This window comes from Monodelphis domestica, chromosome 1, assembly GCF_027887165.1.
Source record: "Monodelphis domestica isolate mMonDom1 chromosome 1, mMonDom1.pri, whole genome shotgun sequence".
Classification (NCBI taxonomy): Eukaryota; Metazoa; Chordata; class Mammalia; order Didelphimorphia; family Didelphidae; genus Monodelphis; species Monodelphis domestica.
Genome location: NC_077227.1, coordinates 715,299,225 through 715,322,386, shown reverse-complemented (window position 1 = coordinate 715,322,386; position 23,162 = coordinate 715,299,225). Strand labels below are relative to the sequence as shown.

Sequence of the window (23,162 nt, the reverse complement as noted above, 5' to 3'; positions counted from 1 at the left end):
ACTTGGCCTCCCTATCATTCCCATTCTCAGTAGCAACTCTTATGTCCCCAACAGGAAGAATGAGAAGACCACTCCTCTTGGCTTCACCCCTTAGCAATAGCTCCAGCTGCTACACTCAGTTGAACCTTAGCTTTGAGGGGGCACATTATAGCTGAGGATAAGATGGGCCAGCTGGAAAACAACCAATCAGATGAGGGGATGTGAATTTCAAAACTATTCCACCCTAATCAGACCATTCTTTAGAAGATCTGATTTAGCTATTTCCTGATCAATAACAATAGAGATGCTTGGAATAACAGAATCGGCTCTTGGAAACCCACATTCTCCACCCTACTAAGTGTAACAAGATTAGGAAGAGCTGCATCAAACTCAAGATTTAATTATTTGAGAAAATGGCCTTTAACAGACATGTACAAAAAAAGGACAGACCTCTGGGAGGTCCTAAGTCAAGCTTGAGCCACCATTGATATATGTGAGACTCAGGAAGTGAGCTAGAGAACAGACTCTGGGGTTCTCAGGACTTCCTGTGAGGAGGGCTAGAGTCAGTTTGAGGCTGGTGCTTAAGGTTGGAGGAGCCCTGCAAACAGCTTTCCTTCAGATTGGTCACATGAGTGATAAGGACTGACCCCTTTCCCTGTCTTGGCTCTCCAAGGCCATAACACCTGCGTTGGCTCAGCCTGAGCCAGAGTGGTTTTGACTTAAACTTCTTTCCTTCTCTCCCTCTTTCCTTCTCTCCCTCTCTCTCCCTCTAATATTTTCTTCCTCCTGTTGTAATTAAATCACCATAAGAATTTGGCAGCTGACTTGGGTATTTTATTATTTGGGATTTCCCTAGGCAACCATTTAAATTTAGATTTTTTTCAGTCTCAACTATAATTTTAACTGTTACAGGGAAGAGGCACCAAAACCATCCTGCTCCCTTCCAGTGCCAACAACTGAATCTCCTTAAACCCAATAGCCTATCCATAACTATCAACTACTGATATCGATCAATGTCAGGGTCAATATTCCCCAACCAAGTGGTGGGCCATTAAGGACAAAAGAACCTAAAAAGTGATATTGTTTATTTTAGAGTGGAGAAATACAGAGTTTAGTCTGATTTACAGACAATTTTGACCTTAAGCACCACAGGGTGAGCTAAAGAGCAGTCTTCTGTCAACTGTCAGAGGCCTTGTCAGAGTGGGTCAGAGGGGATGCATTCAGAGAAAGAAATCAAAAGAGAATATGATATTCAGTAACAAAAACATGAGTCTAGGGAATATGAATCAACTTTTTATAAGAAAGATACCTGGATATATGAGGGAGATACCATCCCCAAAATCCATCCTGGACATACTCTATTACTTTACGGAATATTTTGAGATTTACACCACTAGGTGGTTATAAATGTTCTTAGGGACTCTTCTTAAGATATTAATCCATTACATCTTACAACAAGTCAAGATAAGAGAAAACAACTAAAAGACAAAGAAACATGAAAATTGATTACTTAGAAAACATTATACTTAAGCTAAGCTAGAAAAGAGAATTAAACAATATGGGAGGTTTCTTTCCCCTACACAAGGTCCCAGTACTCACCCCAGAGCACCAACTTATCAATGTCAGGCATCATAAAGGATTTGCCCAAGCTGATATAGATACCTTTAAGAAGGATACTGCTTCATTTGAGGAGGAACTGTGGCCATGATACAAATTTTTGAGAAAATAATTAAGCAATCAACCCTATTTGGATTTTGAAATTCTGTTAGATGAGCTTTTGACAAAGAGGGAAAACAAAATTGTTACAGAAACAACTGAATGGCCTCCTGTAAATCCCAAATGGGAAATTAATTCACAAGAAGGATATGAACAACTGGTGAACGCGAGGCAAGCTGTGATTAAAATAATGAGGAGTTGCTCTAATAGGCAAGGGACATGAACTAAATTTGAGTAGGTGAGACAAAATTCGGAAACACCCTCCACTTTTATGGATAAGCTGATAGACTTGAGTGAAAGGTACCTAGGATTGGACATTTCCAGGGAATGGAATATGAAGCATTTAAGAAGGTAGTTAATTAAAAATTCCTGCAGAGTAGTGAGGAATTATTTCCAACAACAATGCCTTGAAATGGACCTAGACACATTTTACTTAATGTGGACAAAGACAAATATGACAATGGAAATGATGAGCAGAAATAAAAGACCTTAAGTTCAAACTAAATAAAACAGAAAAACAGGAAAAAGTTGTAGGCCACTGAGGCAGTTCACTAGTCCACAAAGGAATTTTAATGATCAAGGCCCCAGGTAACTATATGTGTGGTTGTAGGGGAAACCTGATGAGGGATTATAGATCCTGGGGACAGGATTTTAGGCAGAACGGAGGGAGGTTTCTTTCCCAATAACTTCAGGAGCAATGGATAGTATAGGGGCAACCAATACAATAGCCAAGGCAATGAATTTAAAGTGCAATGAATTTAGAGGCAATAGATTTAGGTGTGACTATCAAGATAGGAGGAATGGCTTTCCAAATGTGTATCAGGGAAATGACCAGGCTGAAGTAATGCAGTCATATATAAAGAATGGGGCCCATCCAAAATATTCACAAGCGGTTAGTGCCAATACCTAAAAGCAAGAATCCCAAAAGGGTGCACATGGCAGTCAGTTATGAAGGTTTTCCAGGGGAGTTGGAGCTGTACATATTGAAAATGTGAGCATAGAAACAGAGAATTTCTATATGGAAGCAAATGATTTAGGGAGTGAAGGACAGGTAGATGAATATAGGTTTCCTGATCCAGAGATAATGACTCCCATAATTCCAGTCCACTCCCCACTGAAAAGTGCCAAGCCTCATGTAACATTGAAAGTGGAAAGTACATTGTTTGCTTGATACAGGTGCTTCCAAGTCCATAATTCACTAAATGCACAATGTGATCCTATGGGATCAATGAAAGTTGTAGGGATTTCAGGGACCCCCCTTGAAATGAAGAAGCTGCCACCTAGAATGGTTTCCCTGAGGCCATTGAGTGTGGAGCATGCTTATTTGTTAATATCTAACTCCCCAATAAATCTTGTGAGGAGGGATTTGTGTAAATTGCAGGCAACAAAAGTATGTACCCTAGAAGGTGAGATTTCTCTGGAGCTGCCAGAGGAATGACTAGATTTGTTTTCAGTATTGTTTTTAGAGAGCCCAGATTTAGAAAAGACTCATATTTATGAAATTCCCACTGACATCCCTGAGGCTTTATGGGCAACATCATCTACAAATGTGGGGTTATTAAAATCAGCTGTGTCAGTAAAAATTACCACTAGAGGAGATCCACCCCAATCTATTTCACAGTATCCATTATCTAAAGAAGCAATAGAATGCATAACCCCAGTTATAGAGTCTCTGATAAGTGTAATAGAATTTGACACAGAGATGGTTCAGAATGTTGAGAAACTTGAGTGACAACTAAGACAGTTGGAAGGAGGATGAGGAGAGACTTCTGGGAAAGGACAGTTATTCTGGGAGTTCAGTTCCTGGACCTGGGACTGGACAGAGGTCTTCTCTACCTTCTCAGGATAGAAATCCATTTATTCCTGAGATGTTCCCTACCTTTTCCTCTGACCTGATTACCTGTGGATTGTACCTGTTGGACAACAAAGATTTAAGGGGTCTGGCTAAACTGTGAGCTTGCCTTGAGGGGTGTTTGCCCAGAAAGGCAGGCTAAGCAAGGCCTGAAGATAAAGAACTTCTCTTTCTCTGTGCTGACTACTGTTGAAGACAGTATATTCAAACATCTCTAGCATAGTTAGTAGCATTGGGATAGGAAAAAGATAGAATAACTGATAAGCCTGTGAGCTCCAGGGCTCAAACCTGAAGGACTTCATTACCACTCTGTGGTTTAGATTAGGACAATCCTATTTCCCTCTATCCTGATTTCTCCCTATTGGGCTTTGTTATTAAACCACCCTTTTAGATACAACCCAATCAGATAAATCATTGATAGGGTGAAAGGGGCTGACAGGGGATGGGTTGCTTGGGGGGAAAGTTCCCTGTAACCCCAAGTTTCTGTAAAATCCTGGGGTGATCATTATTTCTTTCCCTCCAGCAGGGGCTGGACTGGAAGAGACATCAGGGAAGTTCAGGCACTAAGCAAAGTCCTGAACAAAAGCCAAATCTTAAATCCTTCAGAGTCTTTATCATGGACAGACATCTGCTTGCCCCTTTATCTATACTCTATTTTATTGGGACAAAGAGCAGCCATAATCTCTCTGAAAGGAGAAGGGATTTTCCTCTTGAGGTCAACTAGTCAAATCCATCTTGATTTGTTCCAACCAACATCTCCTAGAGGGTCTCCCTTTTTCCTATCCTTCTATAAGCAGTTACTTGATCTAGCTTTCCATTAGAGAGCTAGCCAGGGCAAGGTGAGATCATTGGCTCCCTGCTGAGACAGCAAAGGGGGTTCCCTGTGGGTTAGTTAGTACATCAAATCACTCTAACCAAGGGTCATCATCCCAGGGATCCCTTTCTGTTATCCTTTTAATAGAAGACAAAAGATTATAATCCCTTGCAGGTCTGATTACAACACCCCAATCCTGCCAATAAAAAAAAAGCCTAACCTAGATGAACAAGGGAAAACAAGGAAGTGACAACTAAGATAGTTGGAAAAAGGAGGAGGAGAGACTTTTGGGAAAGGACAGTTATTCTGGGAGTTCAGTTCCTGGACCTGGGACTGGACAGAGGTCTTCTCTACCTTATCAGGATAGAAATTCTGAGATTTTCCCTACCTTTTCCTCTGACCTGATTACCTGTGGATTGTACCTGTTGGACAACAAAGATTTAAGGGGTCTGGCTGAACTGTGTGTACAAGGGAAAGTCATTTTGTACAAAATTTCAGAGCCATAAATAAATATGCAGTGAAAAGAAACCCAGTAGTCCCCAGTCCAGCAACAATTATTTCATCAATCCCCAACAATGCAAAGTATTTTACAGTGGTAGATTTATGTTCTGCATTATTCTCTATCCTGATTCACAAAGATTCCCAGAAGATCTTTGTGTTTACATGGAAGGACCCACAAATATGTGGAGTTTGTCCCAAGGGTATGTGGAAAGTCCTACTTTGTGCTCCCAAATTTTAACAGAAGACCTTGCCACCATTCAGTTTAAGGAGAGCAGACTTATACACTTTGTAGATGACCTGTTTTCATCTTCTCCATCAGCTAAAGTTTGTCAATAGTAAGCACTTTCTGCTAGAGTTATTTAAAAGGGGACACAAAATTTCAAAGTCAAAGGTACAATGGTGTCTCCCTAAGGTAAAGTATCTGGAGTTTGTCCTAGCAGAAGGGTTAAGATACATCTCAGAGAAAAGAATTGCAGACATACAGAAATTGACAGGTCCAAAAACAAAGACACAGCTAAGAGCAATATTGGGTTTTGCAGATAGTGGATATCATACTCTAGAGAAATCACCAAGCCCCTAACATAATTAAAGATACAGTATCAGAGCCTCCAAGTTAACAGCAGAGCATTTCCAAGCCATAGCAAAGCTAAAGGAAGCAATACCATCAGCCTTTACCTTAGGCATACCTACATGTGCGTGAAAGAATATTGCTTTTGGTGTGTTTACCCAAGCCTTAGGACCCCTGCATAGACTCAGGTTATTATTCTGCTCAATTAGATCCTATTGCAGCTGGAGTTCCCTTATGCCCCAATGGAGTAGCTGCCACTGCTCTTTTAGTAACCAAAGCTGCAGACCTGGTATTATGATATCCTCTTACAATTGTGTTTACTCATGAGGTTGAAATGCTGTTGCTGAGACATAGAACTCTGGCTTTCTCAGATCAGCTACTTACAAGATATGAGATCACTCTTCTTGAGAACAAGAACATCATTCTAAGATGCAAAAACTTAAATCCTGACATGCTATTGCCAAATTTGCCAACAAATAAAGAACCTCTACATGAGTGTGAAAAAGTGGTTCAAATTACAGAAAGGCCTAGGGAAAATTTATCTGACACACCATTAGAAAATGCTGATCTCATACTTTTTTTCTGATGGTTCAATTTTCAAGAGGGACAGAATGAAGTACACAGGTCCAGCAGTTGTCACAGAATTTGAAACCCTTTGGTCAGCCTCACTTCCATCGAATTTGAGTGCCCAAGCTGCAGAACTGATAGCACTGAAGTAAGCTTGTCTTATAGCCAGAGATAAAAATGTCACCATTTACAGACTCTAGGTACGCATTTGGCATCTGTCATGCTATGGGATATTTGTGGTTACAACATGGATTTTTAACATCTTCTGGAAAAACTATAGCCAATGAAAGGATTATAAATGAACTTTTAGTAGCTCTCCAACTGCTTCACACAATCGCTGTGGTTCACTATCAGGCACACACTGGGGGGTGTGGAATTTGAAGCAAAGGGAAACCACAGAGCAGATGTAACAGCAAAACTTGCAGCAACAGAATGATCTGAATTGATTTTAAACTTCTCCCTCATAAATGAAACTGATTTAACACAAGCGTAGCAAAAGAATGGTATATGGACTGCATTTTATGGAAAACCAATACTCCCAAGAGCATTTTACAGCCAAATCTGTCAAGCTATACACAGGAAGGGTAATTTTGGCACACAAGGCATAGTGGACTCAGTGAAGAAATTATGGGTAGTGTAAACCTCAAATTTCCTTAGACTTATAAATGTTGGAAATTTCACCATTGGGATATTTCATACTTGGAAAATTTCTTACTGATAGTCTATTGGAATGGGAACTCCATTGGCATGGGAGGTTCCTTCTCTTCCCTTCTTAAGATTACTTTAGGACAGAAACCTTTTGCTGAACAATGGAAAGGACTTTGACCTATGCTTAAGCATAGAACAGGAATTTCTTTGAGTCTTGATTGATTTTAGAATTGATACAATGGAGATACTTGGAATAAATCTCCACCCTATTCAGTCCTAACAGGATTGAGTAAGGGCTGCAGCCTAGATCAAAGATTTAATCATTTGAAAATATGACCTTCAACAGACATGTGCAAAAGCCAGAAACCTCTGGGCGGTTCTGGGTTAAGCTAGAGCCTCCATTGGCACAGGAAAATTGATGAACAGGGATTGGTAGATGGGAGAACTGAGGGGAGGAACTTGGATGGTTTCCTTAAAGATAGGGGGACTGCAGACTCCAGAGGGGGAGGAGTTTTGGTCGGGGTGATTGCGGTGGACTCTGAGAAGGCTTGCTCTGAAGGAAGCCGAAGGTAGGGGCCTCTGAGACTGTTTCTCCATTTTGGGCACGTGAGTAATAGGGACTGATCTCTTTTCTTTGCCCCAGCTATCTAAGGGCTTGGGCCTTTTGGCCCAGCCTAAACAGAAGGGGTATTTAAGCCCTATTCCCTTCTCTCCCTTTTTCTCTCTCTCTATCTCTAATTCCTTTCTTACTCCTATTGTAATTAAACTCCAAAAAAGGCTGACGGCTGACTTGAGTTTTTCATTTAGGAATTACATAGCTGATTCCTTGGCGACCTTAAATTAATATATATCAGTCTTTTAAAGTGATTCCCTTGTTACAGTAGCCCCTGGCATTACTAATACAGCTTCCAAGATTTGTTCATCTTGTCAGATATGCCAACAATATAACCAATATGTGTTCAGGCAAAAAGCATTTGGAGGAAGACCATAGCTTATATCACTTTTGAGTGTTTGCAAATAGACTTCATAACAATGCCAAAAGCTGGGAATTATAAATACTGCCTTGTGATAGTAGATCAGTTGACAAGGTTTCCAGAAGCTTTTCCAACTAATAAGAATACAGCCGATTTTGTAGCAAAGATTTTGTTAAAGGAAATTATACCTAGGTTTGGAATAACATCAAGGATAGACTCAGACAGGGGTTCACATTTTATGGACACAGTTTTGCAGCAAATATATAGAAATCTGGGAATAACACCAAAATTCCATGGGCCGTATCATTCACAGAGTTCTGGGCAAGTGGAAAGGTTAAACAGAGAGATCAAGACCATGGTAGGAAAACTTTGCACAGAAACGCATTTGAAATGCCTTAGCCTTGTTTTATATAAGAACCAGATCCAGAGATCTCCATATACCTCCATATGAAATATTATTTAAACACCCTCCATTACAATCTAAATGTTTTAATCCTGTGTATACTTCTTTGTTAGCTGGGGACACCACTATTTTTTGGGGGTGGGGGAAACACCACTATTGCAGAGTACATAAGACAATTACAAATAAGAACCAAAGAGCTCCAAGGGGGTAATAGTACAAGTTGGATCTATTGACTTTACACTGTTCAATATAAATCAAGGGGACACTTTATACATCAAGAACTTTGATAGAACAGGGGCTACAGAACCAGCTTGGGCAGGTCTGTATCAAATATTATTAACAATATCAACTGCACTAAAGATAGAGAAGTCGAGCTGGATTCACTGTTCCCTTATGAAGGAGATTGCAACAGTTGAAATTGTTTCAGAAGATGGTAATCAAGAATGAGAAGACAAAGACAACAACAATGATAATGGAATAGAGTACTACCCAACAACAACAATGACAACAACGGAATGGCTACAGGCACATTTTCTAAAGGACAATGCACTAATTGCATTGCATAAACAGTGCTACAATCAACAAAAGACTGAAAACAAAGACTTTTGCAAGAAGACTAAAGCCTGAAGACCAGATGTCTAGACACTAAACTGTGCATTTGAATGGAAAAGGTTTGTTACAAGAGATTTGTATTAGGATATAAATGTTAAGTATAAAAGTTTAGGGCTTAGAAATAATTATTAATATAATACACAGCACACCAAATAGAGATGTTAAAAAGTTCTAGCTACTACATATAATACTTAATGCATAAAATTATAAAAGATAACTTAATTCATAGGGATTTTATATCCTTCCTTAAAGAGGTTTTCTATTCACCACAGGGGAGATTTTATATTCTTCCTAAAAGGTGACTTCTATTATATAAATATGTATATTTCATAGTTATGTATTTTCTGTATAATAGGTTTTGCAAGTTTTTCTTTTGTTTTCCTTCGATAGTGTTATGATTTGGAATTTTTATTCTTAGAAATTTTTTTGTACTAGAATACTTAAAAGTTTAGTTTTTTCTTTCCATAGTATTTGTAAGGTAAATTTTAAAGTATTATATCTTTAGATAAGAGTTTTGTTTTCTATAACAGTATAGGGTAAAAAGTGTTATTTGTTATTTTTGCAATGGTTTGAATTTGGATTTTTTGTCATTGTAATGTTTGATTTGCAGTTTTACAAGAATTTTCCTTACTTCTTTTTTCTTTTCCCTGTAATTCTCTCTGTCCTTAGCATAAATTTTAGAATAGTCTAGTTTAGTTTTAGAATACTTTAGCTAAGTGAATTGGTTTATTTGAGAAAGTTTATTACTTTTCAGAGAACCACAGGGGGGAAATGTAATGAGTCAGTTCTTAACTAGCTAAGTAATTAAGAGATTCTTGATTATTTGCAATAGGTGGTTGGCTAGAAAGATGGGTTTGAATGGGCTAAGCTCCTTTAAATTCAGACAGTTGAATTCAGAAGAGATTATAGGAAAAGAATTCCCCGTTTGCCCTAGGAGGGGCAGTTAGGAATTACTGGACATTCTTTAGGTCTGATGCTCAAAGGGTGGATGGTTGACTGTTTTTCTCAGATATTCCTTGAGGAATTTGGAGATATCGGGTTGGGAATAATGTTTTGAAAAAGACTGAAGGATTCAAAGACAGAGTGGGTGTGACTCTAACTGTTCCCTAATCTACCAGAAGGGAGCAGAAGAGAGCTTCATTGCTTTGAAACCTGTAGTGTCTGTGATCCTGTCAGATGCTGGCTGGAGCTTGGAGACTGGAGTCAGAGAAGTCTGAATTGGTTATTTGAAGATATAAGAAAGAGTCTAAGGAGATTTAAAAATAGATTAGCTTAGTTAATTAGATATTATATATTATAAATAGATTAAGAAGTTTAGGTGAGGTCTGAGACAAGAAAACTGGGGTATTAGGTAATATTGATTAGATTTAGGGACAGATTTAATAACTTCTATTCTAACTTATCTTTAATTCCTGTATCCTATCCCTACCCTTTCTTATAGTTACAATAAATAGGGTTTTTTTTTCTTATAACCTGTCTCTAGCAGATTTCTCCAACTGCCAATAACTTAATCCTCTTAAACCCAACAGCCTATCCATAACTATCAACAACTATTGACAACTATTGATACCAATCAATATCAGGGTCAATATTCCCCATAACACCAGGTAGACATCTTTGGGTAGAAGAGATAACTGTGTGAAGGGACCTGATGTGAGAGAAAGCCAGGAAGCAGCATTTTATTGTTCTTCAAGAAGGGAGAGAAAGCTATTAACATTCATTCTATATTTTTGATTTTAGATAAATAGCTGCAATGAATTACCGTTTGCCATAAATTTAAATAATGGTAATAATGTCAAGTCCTAGGAGTTTTCCCTTGGCGTCAACAACTTGAAAAGAATCTACTAATCAGTAAGCCAACATTTATTAAGCACCTACTGTATGTCAGGCACTGTGCTGGGGGTACAAAAACAGACAATCCCTAATCTCAGGGAGCTTGTATTCTATTTATACATTTATACTCATGAAGTTTCTGGAGAATATGAAATAAACATTTCACCAACCATCTTAGAGAAGGCAAAATGGGACCCAAAAAGGAAATATGTTTCAGCGGTTTCTCAAGGGAGACAGATGTGAAACCTAAATGACCTTTGCAGCTCATATACAACCCATTTCATAAGAAGCCATTATGAGTTTGACAATTAGACATTCATTAGGTAAATGAACTTAACATTTTAAAGCAGCCTCACACAAGACTCCAGAAATACAACTGATACTGTTTTATAAACATCCTAAGTACCTGCAGGCTACAGGTCACCGAGTGGCTATGGATTCAGCACATAAATGGGAGCCATAATGAATTGATGGCCGAAGAAAATGATTAGCACCAACTTGCCCAGAGATCTGTTAATGGTTCATTTATAGCTAGACTCCCCTGTAATCATCAGTTTTTCTTTTACTTTGCAGACTCCGCAGTTACCCAATTTGTACCTCAAACCATCCCCTCCAGGACCAAGGTGTTCAGAAAAAGGCAACAATGACACAAGAGACTGTCATCCAGTGAAGTTAAGGGAAAAATCATTGTCTGTGTTGATCAGAAAATAAACCATTTAATTTGTCTGTTACAGTATGATTCAGTTCGTCTTATAAGTTAATAAAATTAACAACCGAAACATTATTGAGAATTGGCCTACTTTCACTGGGCTGGCATAGCTGAGTGCTCCCTAAGAAAACCAGCCCCAGGTTTCCCTTGACCGGGGGTGGAATCTTCCCCAGGAATTTAGTGCAGTAACAGGCGTTTGGTTTTCTAAGAATTGTGCCTGGCTTCCCTTGGCGAGTAGTAATAACAGGTTCACAGTACAACGATGGACATGAAGGGCCCCCGAGCCCACAGACTAGATATTCTTCTCTGAACCACCTCTAGTTCAGCATATAGGCCAGAGAGCCAATGAACCCCAAAGTATTCATCTGAAAAGTTAAAAAAAACTTCTTGGGAGTGTGAAGACCTTTTTACAATCTCTTATGCCTCCACTCCTTGGCACTGGAACACAAAGCTGCCTACAAGGAAGGCCCAAGGTCTGACTAAAGGGGTGTCACCAGTATTTCAGCTGAGGGCGAGAGCCGAACTATCCCCGAAACGCTTCCCTAATTTACTAATTCATGCTCTGCACCTAAAGCTATTATATACTCAGATCTTGTCCCCTGGGAGGCCCCAGAATCAAGGGAGCTTACTATAGGCCACGACATCAGTGAAACACTCCATACGAACATATGGAGACAAGCCTCATCTTCTCCATATTAATCTTCCTAGACGTCCAATCCTATTGTTTCACCACCTTAAGGATTTACGATTTCCTATGGATGGCCCAAGTTCAAATTTCCCTTCTTCTGCAAGGCCTTTACTGGCCTTTCTCTCTAGATCTCATCTGTTCTCCCCTGTATTCACTCACTTTCCCTTCAGTCCCTCCATAAACACCATGTTTCTTCTCGAATCTTTGGCTCTTCGCATATAAAGCATCCTTGTGTCTAGCATGGCCTTTGAATTCCTGTTACCTTAAACTCCATACTTCTCTTTCAAGGTCAAATTCAGGACTTGCCTCTTTCATAAACTTTTCTCTGTCTAATCTCACAATCTTTAAAAATGTCTTAATTCCTGGGGCAGTGTACAACACCGTCTTGATGTTAATAAAAAAAAAAGTGGTGATAAAAACAACTCTAAAACCCCATTCATCTCTATCCTCTAGACGGAGGAGGTAGAACATAACATTTTATTTACTTCTATTGCCTTTTCCCTGGAGACCTTGTCGTGCCACCAAATAGCCCTTTTGTTTGTTGGTTTTTTAAATCAGAGATCAGGAGTGTGAGGCCCCCAAAAGGGGTTGGCTTCAAAATGTCCCTGTGATTTGAGTTTCTATGCATTTAGTCTTTGATACAGTGGACGTCCTAGGGTTAAAGGTACAGAATAACCATTTCAGCAGATACACAAACCTATAAAACCATGTGCCAACACATTATATAGTCAACAGCAGGGGGTTAAATAAATAAAGCCCAGCAACCAAAACTATGTTGTTCCCTATCTTCCTATATTGATAAAATTTAAAAACCCTTAGTAACATGTTTTTCATAATTGGTTAAAATCTGTTAACATAACAAAGTAGGGAATACAACTAGGCATCTCTTATCCATATGGTCAATACATAGGATGCTCAAGTGACCAATGAAGACTTTTTTTTCTATTGACAGGCAGTATATTCAGAGTTCTAACTCGACATAGGTAGCAACTTTGCTTAAAGACACAAAAAGCAGAAACCTCTCCTACTAAAGCAGTTCTAGGTTGGTGTTTTCATTCTTCTCTCTTCCCTGCCACATATGCTCTACATCATCCACTACCTTGCTCTCTACATCTCAGCAGATTTCATTAAGGAGGCCAATAACCTCTCATGGGAGGCAGTGCTATTCCACAGTTCCTGGACCCTCATAAGAAACTTGACAGACAAGGCAAAGACAAAGAACTGACAAAAAAAGGGCAGAGAATCCTCTTCAAGGGAGGAAAAATACCAGATCCAAGAATGATCCAGTCACCCCAACTGGACCAATTTTCACTCCTGCTACAGAATCCTTTGGAGGCTCACTGGCCTTGGTCCTCTTAGATCTGTAGGATAAAAGAGCCCCTGTGAATATGCTGTCCCCTACCAGGAATCGTGCTCTGCCCAGCCCTCATCAGATTTCTCAGGTTAGGAAAACATCTCCACCTAACTTCACTAACCCATCCTTCTGTCCATTTAGGTCCATTTATGAAAAAAGGTAAAGATTCGCTTGAAATTCCCTTGTGTTTAAGAATGGGGCTGTACTAAGAATGAGAATGGAAAATGGAACCAACCGCATTAAGGAAATTAAGAAAAAAACATTCACAAAGATAAACTAAGAAGTTGAAGATGATGGAGCAGTTTTGTTATGTATGACCTACCCTGATTAGAGCTCAACAGAGCAGATATTAAGATAGGCCCATTCTTAGACAGAAGCAAATTTTATCAAAGCATCCTATGGCCTCTGCCTCTCACCAACAACGTACAGGCAAAAAAAAAGAGGCTTTATAACCCGAGGGGACAACTATAAAGCAATCTATGTCATGAGCATACCTACCAGACAGAATCAACTATCTTGCACATCTATTCCTCTAGCTAGAAAAACTCAGAACCCATTTATGACAAGTATGTCTAGTGTCTGGAATAATTCTTCAATATTAAAAATAACTAGTCCTTTGGGTTGAGATAGTGAGGCTAGAGCAGCAGCAACATTTCTGGAAAGATTGCAAGGGTTCCTTCTCCCTTTCCTTTGGATCTCTTGTGTTTAGGAAATCAGGACCACCAAAATACCTCGTTTGCACTGATTAGCTGTGCGTCCCATTCCTCCTTTCCATGTGAGCAGTTTGAAAGGTACCTGTCTTGGCTATCTGTTCAATAGAATAGAGATTTTTCTTCTTGAAATACCTTGTAGAGGAGAAATCAAAAATAAGCTATCTAGTCCTAGGGGAACAGGAAGGTAGCAAAGTTGAAGCATGGAGACACCTATAATTTATCCTTGTTGGGACTCCATACTACTCTTGCCCTTCTGTCATTTTTGAAAGAGGATACACAGTCCAGTTCAGAAACCAGAAAGAGCCAATTACTGTGACTAATCATAAAAAATATTCAGTGCCAGATGATCTCAGAGTGCTTTTTGGTTACCACTGATGAGTAAGGAAGAAATAAACCTGAAATCAGCCATGGAGATAAAATGGGTATTTGATAGGGCATTTCTAGTCTATTTGTAATCACGAATGCAGGTATTTGTATACCAGCTGCCTCAGACACAGAATTAGAATCAATATTGGGAGAGGATATGTTACATCCCAAGTGATTCCTCCAAAGCTTTCCCTTTTGGATCTGGACAATCCCAGTGACAATATGTGCTGTTGCTGGCCTTGGTATTCATAGTCTCTCCCAATCTCATTCAAATACTTCTGTCTTCTCCAGTTCAGTCAGACAAGCAGAGTCTTCAGTGACTGTTTCCAATGAAGAGGATTCACTACTTTTTTTTTTATCATTGCTGAAGGATTTATGAGCATTTTAGGGATGCTGGAAGGATACTGTATACGAGGCTTCCCTGGGAAGCCACATGAAGTAGAATGGTCCCTATGATGTTACACGAGAGTTTGTACTGACTCATGCTAGTAGAACAAGTCAGTCCCTCCCTTAAGTGTATCTGGAGACAGAGGTTAAGACTAGACCCTGGGATATAAACCTAAATGCAAGAAAGGCTCCAAATTTAAGTTCTTTCCAATCTTCAGTCAATCCCTTGCCGCACTAGAAAGAGCAAAAAGGCAAAGGTATCCCCAGGTAGGCTACCATTATCCTAGCCTGGGAAATCTAACTTACAAGACATCTGATTCCCTTATTCCATCCAATCAAATAGTTTAACATGACTCTGGGGCCTAGTGGTGAGTCCCCATATAGTTCCAGCTACTGAGTTTCCTTCTCACTTCTACAATGCCACTTCTACAGGTAACTACAGGCAGGTACATGCATTAAGATATGCCTATCCCAGGTCAAAGAAGAGAAATCTATATGCTACCACAAGAATCAGAGATTAACCAAAGCTGTGACAAGTCCTTAGTTTACATTTAAGATTGAGACACATTAACTTTAAATAATAAATTTACCAAAAAGGAAATTTCTGTATATTCACGCCTAATCTTAAGAGCTTATGTAAACAAATTTTCTCTTTCTACCTCCCCCCATTATTTGCACAATTTGCTGTTTTTCCTTAAGTCCAAACATAATTTGAAATGAGGTAGGTAATTCCTGTGTATTCCCGCCTTCGTCCTTTTTGGTGAATGGCTGAGAGATGTGCCAATTTGAAAAACAAACAGTCCAAATGGAGCTGGAGATACACGTCTAAAAGGTGTATATCAATTCTAGGCAATGCTTGTCAGTTGGCTATTTTCTCAATCTCATCCAAATCATCGGTGTCCAATCTGTCTATCTTCTTATCTGCAAAAAAATCAAACCAGAGAGAATCAAAATAGGAGCACCTTCGACACTCTACCATGGCGACACTAAAAGAAATCTCCAACTACTGATGAAGAGGGCTCCTCATCTGAATGATACCTTCATGTTTCATCAAGTGCCCCAGGCTACTGGTATGGAAGAAAACACATGCCAAGCCAGACAAAACCCTGCTCTTCTCTCCCATGCCCATTTCTCTAACAAGGAGGAGGGAGCTGGCAGAGGAGAGATCCGGACCACTCTCCAGCCCCTCTGCCCAAGAGCCCTGAGCTCCCCCACTTAACAGCCCATGGCGCCCAGAGGGCAGGTGCTCTGGGACACTCACTGAAATGTTCCTGGATTCTGTTGAGAATGTTCATGCTGTGCTTGCTGTCCACCATGTTCACAGCCAGGCCTCGTTTGCCAAAGCGCCCCGTGCGCCCAATACGATGAAGGTACGTTTCATTGTCTGGATTCCCATCCTTGTCCACTGGCAGGTCAAAGTTGATAACCACAGATACCTGTTCCACGTCGATACCTACAGAACACCAAGATGGGAGGGGAGATGGAGACAGCTGACAAAAGAACACTGACCCCCAGCCGGGCTCCACGAGCCACAGCTGCTTTGTTGGGAGGGCAGAGTCTAGGACCAGCAGCTGATACACTCAGAACAAGGTGCAGGACCTAAAGAACAGGCATTACCAAAAGGATCAAATCCACCCAAAGTGATTCTCTAGTCCCAAATGGTCAAAGATTCTTCTCTAGCCCATCTGGAGGATGGCCCAAACCCCACACATGATGCTATCTATCAATTTGCCAGAGCCAATACTGGGACTATTCAAGCAAATAGAAGGGAGAAAGGGAAGAAAACCTAGCAGCCAGGGCCCTGGAGCAGAGGGCTGAGGAAGTATCAGGAGAGAGCCACGATGTTTAAGAACTGAACATTCCCACAGGATGATCTATCTGCTGACCCCAGGGAAACCACCTGAAGGCGCGAATGTAAAGTTTTCGTCTAAGCAGGGAAAAGACAACATGTTCAGCATTGCCAGGGAGGTAAAGCCAGTGTCCAACAGGCTGTTTCTGCAAAGGCAGAGAAAGCTGCTGGTTGAAGATCTGGCTAGTGTGGGTTTTAAACTGAATCCTTGCCGGGGACTGCATTTCCCAGCATGTCCCAAGGGTCCCTCCCCCCTACTTCCTGGTGTGGGATCACACCCCCTACTTCCTGGTATGGAGTTGGTCCTGAGTTGGACCAATCCCGTGCTAGGGAGGGGCCACACCCCCCAATTCTCGGCACGGGATTGGTCTACATTAATCCCTCCTCTCTTTCTAGGAATGAGGATAGTGAATGGGGATAGGAGTAGTGAAAGTGGCTAGTTAGTGGGGGAGGGGCGACTTCCGTTGCCTTTTGTTTAAAAAAAGCTTTTAAAAGATCGGAGAGTGAGAGTTTTTCTTTTAGCTTTTTTCCACACTAGAAAGGGAATCACAGGGGCAGCTAAGCGGCTCAGCTGACTGGGAGCACACACCTCGAGCACACACATTGGTAGTCACCAACACTTTCTCCTTGCCTTCTCGGAAACGCTCAATCACTGCAGCTCTCTGTTCCACCATCATTTCACCACTCAGGAGGGCCACCTGGTGGCCTTCTTTGGATAACTCAGCTGCCAGCCAACCAGCTGTTTTGCGAGTCTGGAGTGAAAAGAAATTTTAAAAATAGAAACACCTGCAGAAAAAATAAGCTACGTGGAAAAAATGGCTTCTTGTCATTGAAACAAATTCAAATATAGAAAAATGACTCTTTAGTGTTTCAAAAATGATTTGGAAGAATCATTAGAGCGGTTTTCTGAGCAACTGTAAAAAAAGAGAAACCACCCCTGGTTTTAGTTTTCTCACAGTTCTTCCTTCAATTAAAAAGAAATTCTAGGGGGCAGCTGGGTAGTTCAGTGGATTGAGAGTCAGACCTAGAGATGGGAGGTCCTAGGTTCAAATCTGGCCTCAGACACTTCCCAGCTGTGTGACCCTGGGCAAGTCACTTCACTCCCATGGCCTAGTCCTTACCACTCTTCTGCCTTGGAACCAATACCCAGTAGTAACTCCAAGACAGAAGGTAAGGGTTTAAAGGAAAAAAAAAAGAAAAGAAATTCTGACAACTCCAGAGGAATGAATTTCTGCTTGAAAAGGCAGTGGCTAAGGTGACAACACCCAAGTTGAATTTTACTGGCTTGGTGTTATAGCTGGCTGCTACTCACATGACAGAAGATCATGGCTTGAGCAATAGTGATGGCTCCGTAGAGATTACAAAGGGCCTGGAATTTCTCATCTCGGTTATTGCACATCACATAATACTGTTTAATGGTGTCCAGTGTCTCTTCCTCTCGTTTCAGTTTAATTATGTTTGGATCTGGGACAACTTTCCGGGCAAATTTCCACACAGAATCTTCAAAGGTGGCTGAGAAAAGCAGCATCTGGCAATCCTTAGGGAGCATCCTAAAAGGCAAGCCCCAGCTAGTCAGCATTAACTAAAGACTTAAACTAAAGGAATTCAGAAGGCACCACCTTCACACATTAGTCTGACTCTCAAGTCCCTAACTGTTGCATGACTGTGGCAATGGAAAGCATGGCAGAAAAGAAAGATTCCCCAAGCCTCTCCTCTTATACCAGGACTCAAAACAAGACAAAAATGGACAAGCAGGATTCAAGGATATAGATCATCTTCTCTGTTCCCATATTACAGTGAAAAAAAAAATTAAGTGACTAATAGTCAAGATTCATATCTTACAAGCTATTAAAGACCCTTAAAAATTCCACAGAAAAATGACAACTCATGTGTGATTTTTAGATTTTCTCCATTTTGCTTAGTCTAGCACCCAGGAATGTATACACCCACACTACACTGGCATGTGCTAGCAAGTGACAAATCAGAAACAACTGACTACCCCCTGGGCTGTCCTAAGCCAAGCTTGAGCCACCATTGGCACATGTGAGATGCAGGAAGTGATGGAGAGAACTGCCTTTGGAGTTCTCATCACTTCCTGTAGGGAGGCCTGGGCACCAGTTAACCCTGGAACTTGAGCCTGGAAGAGCTCCCTCAGACGGCTTCCTTGAGACGGTCACATGGTGAGTGATAAGACTGACTCCCCTTTCCCTTGGCTCTCTGGGGAGGCCCCCTTGGCCAAGGCCTTGAACTCCTGCATGGGTCAAGGTGAGCTGGAGCAGTTTAAACTAACTCTTTTTCCTCTCTCTCTCTCTTAATTTCTTCCTCTTATTATAAATAAATCACCATAAAATTCAATTCCAACTTGAGTACTTAATTGGGATTTAAGAAATCAAATCCCTGGCAACCAATTAAAATTTATATTCTTTTTCAGCCCTAAAATTACCCTTTACACATGAATTCCTAGTTATAAGCACCAGTAAGAAATAAAGCTCTTTGAAGTAAACTTCCTAAAGTCAACTCTCAATTATTTAGCATTATAAAATAATGGGGGGGACAGCACTGGATGAGGTGATCTCTAAGGTCCTCTCCACTCTAAATCTATCATTGTACATATAGGAATTTGGAAGACATGACTGAAGATTAATTTACCTGATCTTTCTTCTAATTTTTTAAAATCCAACTTGCCCAGAGTCAACAAAACAATCCAATCAATTTAAAAACCAAATAGTAAGCATTTAATTAATCCTTAACTCTTAATAGGGCAGAACCAAATGAATTAATAACTTACAAGCTAGCAAAGACAATACTTTTGTTTTTTCATTTCATCTGAACCTACGTAAAGTTCTTTCTTTTCTTTTTCCCCATATATGTGATATTTGTCTTTCTTAACTGATTTTTCTAACATTCTTCAAATTAACTTATTACAAAGCCTACTAGGTTCACCAAATTATACCAAAAGCAAATAAACATTTATTTTTTTAAATCTAGTGAGCTAGACTATTCCAGATAACTATTTTAGTTAATTTATTCAAAAGATCTTGGGATGTTTAATATATCAATTCTTTGCATTTCCCTTTCTGTTACTGAGAAGTCACTGTATCATTCCTCATGACTTAAGACCGCATCATACTTAAAATTATCCCAAACAAATGAAGTTCCATCTGTTTACTAAGATATACAAAGACACTATTACCTTTGGTTAATCAATTTAAGGGATTTAACATCCTTTTTGTGAATGAATTATTGGGACTCTAATGGAATCTAAGTGGCAAAGTGGATAGAGGGCCAGGCCTGGAGTCAGGACCATGAGTTCAAATCTGGCCTCAGACACTTACTAGCTCTGTGTTACCCTGGGCAAGTCACTTAACCCTGTGTGCCTCAGTTTCCTCTTCTGTAAAATGAGCTGGAGAAAGAAATGACAAACCAGTCCAGAATCTCTGCCAAGAAAATCCCACATGGATTCACGAAGAGCAGACATGACTGAACAACAACAACAATGGCACCTGTGTGCAAAAGGCACAAGGGTGGTAAAGGTGAGCTTTGGTATTAAAGAAGAAATCACAAAAAATGATCCATACTCTTCGATTGCGAGCTAGTTTCCCTCTGGGAATCTCTAAGATGATTCCCTTCCTGTACCCCACACAGCACACCCCACCTCGTACCTCTGTATGCGGATGCTCTGATCTTGATGGCCTTGAGTAGCTATCATCACATCAGCTTCATCCAGGACAAACACCTTGATCTTTTTGGGGTCGATGAATTTGAGTTTGGAGCACCAATCCAGAACCGTGCCCGGGGTGCCAATGACAATCTGCTCACTGATTTTCTGACCTCTTTCCACTGTTGGAGCAAAAAATGAGGGTTTCCACTATCAGATGATTATTAATAAAAAACATTACACAGATATATTTGACCAAAGCTATATGAAACTGACATTTAGGTGTACACAAACACCGGATAAAAAGAAATTAAAAAGAGCAAGGAGATAGACAAAAGTTTACATTTTCCTTTGTTTATAGTAACAATGTCAACAGTTATAGCAAGTGTTTATGTAGCTCTTTAATGCTGTAAATTCCCTTCACATACTCATTTCATTTGATCCTCACAACCCCCCTTGGGGTCAGTACTTTTAAAATGTCCCCATTTATAGCTGAGGATCTGAGGCTCTTCAAAATTGAGTTTCTTGTCCATATCATACTGCTAATAAATGTCTGAGGCCACATTCAGACCCTGATCATCCTGAATGCAATTACCCTCTCTTTTTAGGTGATGTTGCCTCTAGAACCAATCACCAAATCCTATCATCTCTCCATCTCTCCCTCTTTCCCTCTCTTCCTCTCTCTTGTGACAAGGAAATCACTTTTAAAAGACTGATATATATTAATTTAAGGTCGCCAAGGAATTCAGCTATGTAATTCCTTAATGAAAACTCAAGTCAGCCGTCAACCTTTTATGGAGTTTTAATTACAAACAGGAGTAAGAAAGGAATTAGAGATAGAGAGAGAGAGAGAAAGGGGAGAGAAGGGAATAGGGCTTAAATACCCCTTCTGTTTAGGCTGGGCCAAAAGGCCCAAGCCCTTAGATAGCTGGGGCAATGAAAGGAGATCAGTCCCTATTACTCACGTGACCAAAAATGGAGAAACAGTCTCCGGGGCCCCCACCTTCAGCTTCCTTCAGCGCAAGCTTCTCAGAGCACACCACAACCACTCCGACAAACTCCTCAACCACCTCCAGTCTTCAGACCCCCCTATCCTTAAGGAAACCCTCCAAGTTCCCTCCCCTCAGTCCTCACATCTACCAATCACCTGTCCATCAATTTCCCTGTGCCAATGGAGGCTCTAGCTTAACCCAGGACCACCCAGAGGTCTTCTGGCTTTGCACATGTCTGTTGAAGGTCATATTTTCAAATAATTAAATCTTTGATCCTTTGCTACAGCCCTTTCTAAATCCTGTTAACCTGAGTAGGGTAGAGATTGGAATAATTAAATTTTTATCTAGGCTGCAGCCCTTCCTCAATCCTGTTAGGACTGAATAGGGTGGAGATTGATTCCAAGTATCTCCATTGTATCAATTCTAAAATCAATCATGACTCAAAGAACTTCCTGTTCTATGCTTAAGCATAGGTCAAAGTCCTTTCCATTGTTCAGCAAAAGGTTTCTGTCCTAAAGTAATCTTAAGAGGGGAAGAGGAGGAAACTCTCATGCCAATGGGGTTCACATTCCAATAGCCAAGACCCACTATCAATAGGAAATTTTTCAAGTATGAAATTTCCCAATGGTGAAATTTCCAACACTCTCTCTCTCAAATATCTCATGTCTTAACCATCCTTTTCATTGTCACTGTCAATAGCCTAGGAATAAGCTGATTATAAAAGAGATTCACTGTTTGATTTACAACTTGCTTTGTAAATGGAATAATTCACGTTTGTTGATATTTATCAAGCTTATGAGAAAAGAGATGTAAAACTAAAAGGATTTTGAAAATATAATGTAAAAATAAGGGAGACAGAATGTGAGCTTATTGAAGTTAAAGCTTCAGATTTCCTTGACTGGTGAATTAGTAAGAACCTTGGAGAGAGAAGGCATATTATGAGACCAAGAATTCAAAAAGGTCAAAATGTGGAAAAAAATAAACTGTCTCCATCTTCAGATATGCCTCCTCACTATTTACCATTCAGATCATGTTTATGATTCTATGACTTTGCCAATACAATTTCTCTTGTCTAAATGCCCTCCCTATTTAAGAGTGAGCCTCCAGGGGCAGGTAGGTGGCTCAGTGGATAAAGCTCCAGGCCTGGAGATGGTGGTCCTGAGTTCAAATTTAACAAATCAGACACTTACTAGTTGTGTGATCCTGGGCTCACTTACCTATTGCCTAACCCTTACTGTTCTTCTGTCTTGGAACTGAGTATCAATTCAAAGACAGAAGGTAAGGGTTTAAAAAAGGAAGAAAAAAAAGTGTACTTTCATAAATTCTATCCACCCTTCCAGTGCCAGCTTGACACCCACACCTCCTAGAGCAAACCTACCCTAATGAGTCTAATACACACACTGTTATATGTCTTTTTGACTCTTGGGGTGCCCTTGAAGCCTCAGAATCAACAAGCTATTTTGTGAAGAGATTTACAGTAAGGGGAAGGATAGAGCATCATTCAGATTAGTAATTTCTAATCTTTTTTTTTTTTTAATGAGAAACATTTCTTGAGTGATTTCTTCTTTCAATCCTATCAAGTTGACAAGAAAAAAAAAATCATCCCTACCCCCAGAATGTTCTTATCCACTCTCTTGCTCAAATGCGAAAATATAAGTAATATTAGAAATGGGCAGCAAGATGATATAGTGGATAGAATGCTAGGCCTCGAATTAGGAAGTCTCATCTTTCCGAGTTCAAATCTAGCGTAGCTATGTGACCCTAGGTAAATCACTTAACCCTGTTTACCTGTTTCCTCATCTGTAAAATAAGCTAAAGAAATGGCAAACCCTTCCAGTATCTCTGACAAGAAAACCCCAAATGGGATCACAAAGAATCAGACAGGACTGAAATCAACAACAACATCAACAAAATATTAATAAGGATCTTAGCTGTTGACTTCATGTAAGCAAAATAATTTCAGATCAAGTATAAATTAG

The 23,162-nt window shown here is 40.1% G+C and overlaps 1 protein-coding gene across 3 annotated transcripts in view; it reads right to left on the bottom strand.

The window, feature by feature from the left end:
* Positions 1-10,476: 10,476 nt before the first annotated feature.
* DDX19B (DEAD-box helicase 19B) overlaps positions 10,477-23,162 on the bottom strand; it is a 42,390-nt gene continuing 29,704 nt past the window's right edge. For all 3 annotated transcript variants that reach the window (XM_007477516.3, XM_007477515.3, XM_001375578.5), the window contains exons 8-12: positions 20,196-20,373; positions 17,846-18,083; positions 17,123-17,285; positions 15,946-16,137; positions 10,477-15,605 (exon numbers count right to left, since the gene is read on the bottom strand). In XM_007477516.3, coding sequence (XP_007477578.2) covers positions 15,544-15,605; positions 15,946-16,137; positions 17,123-17,285; positions 17,846-18,083; positions 20,196-20,373 — 833 coding nt within the window. In that variant the 3' untranslated portion in view covers positions 10,477-15,543. The remainder of the gene's footprint in view (positions 15,606-15,945; positions 16,138-17,122; positions 17,286-17,845; positions 18,084-20,195; positions 20,374-23,162) is intronic.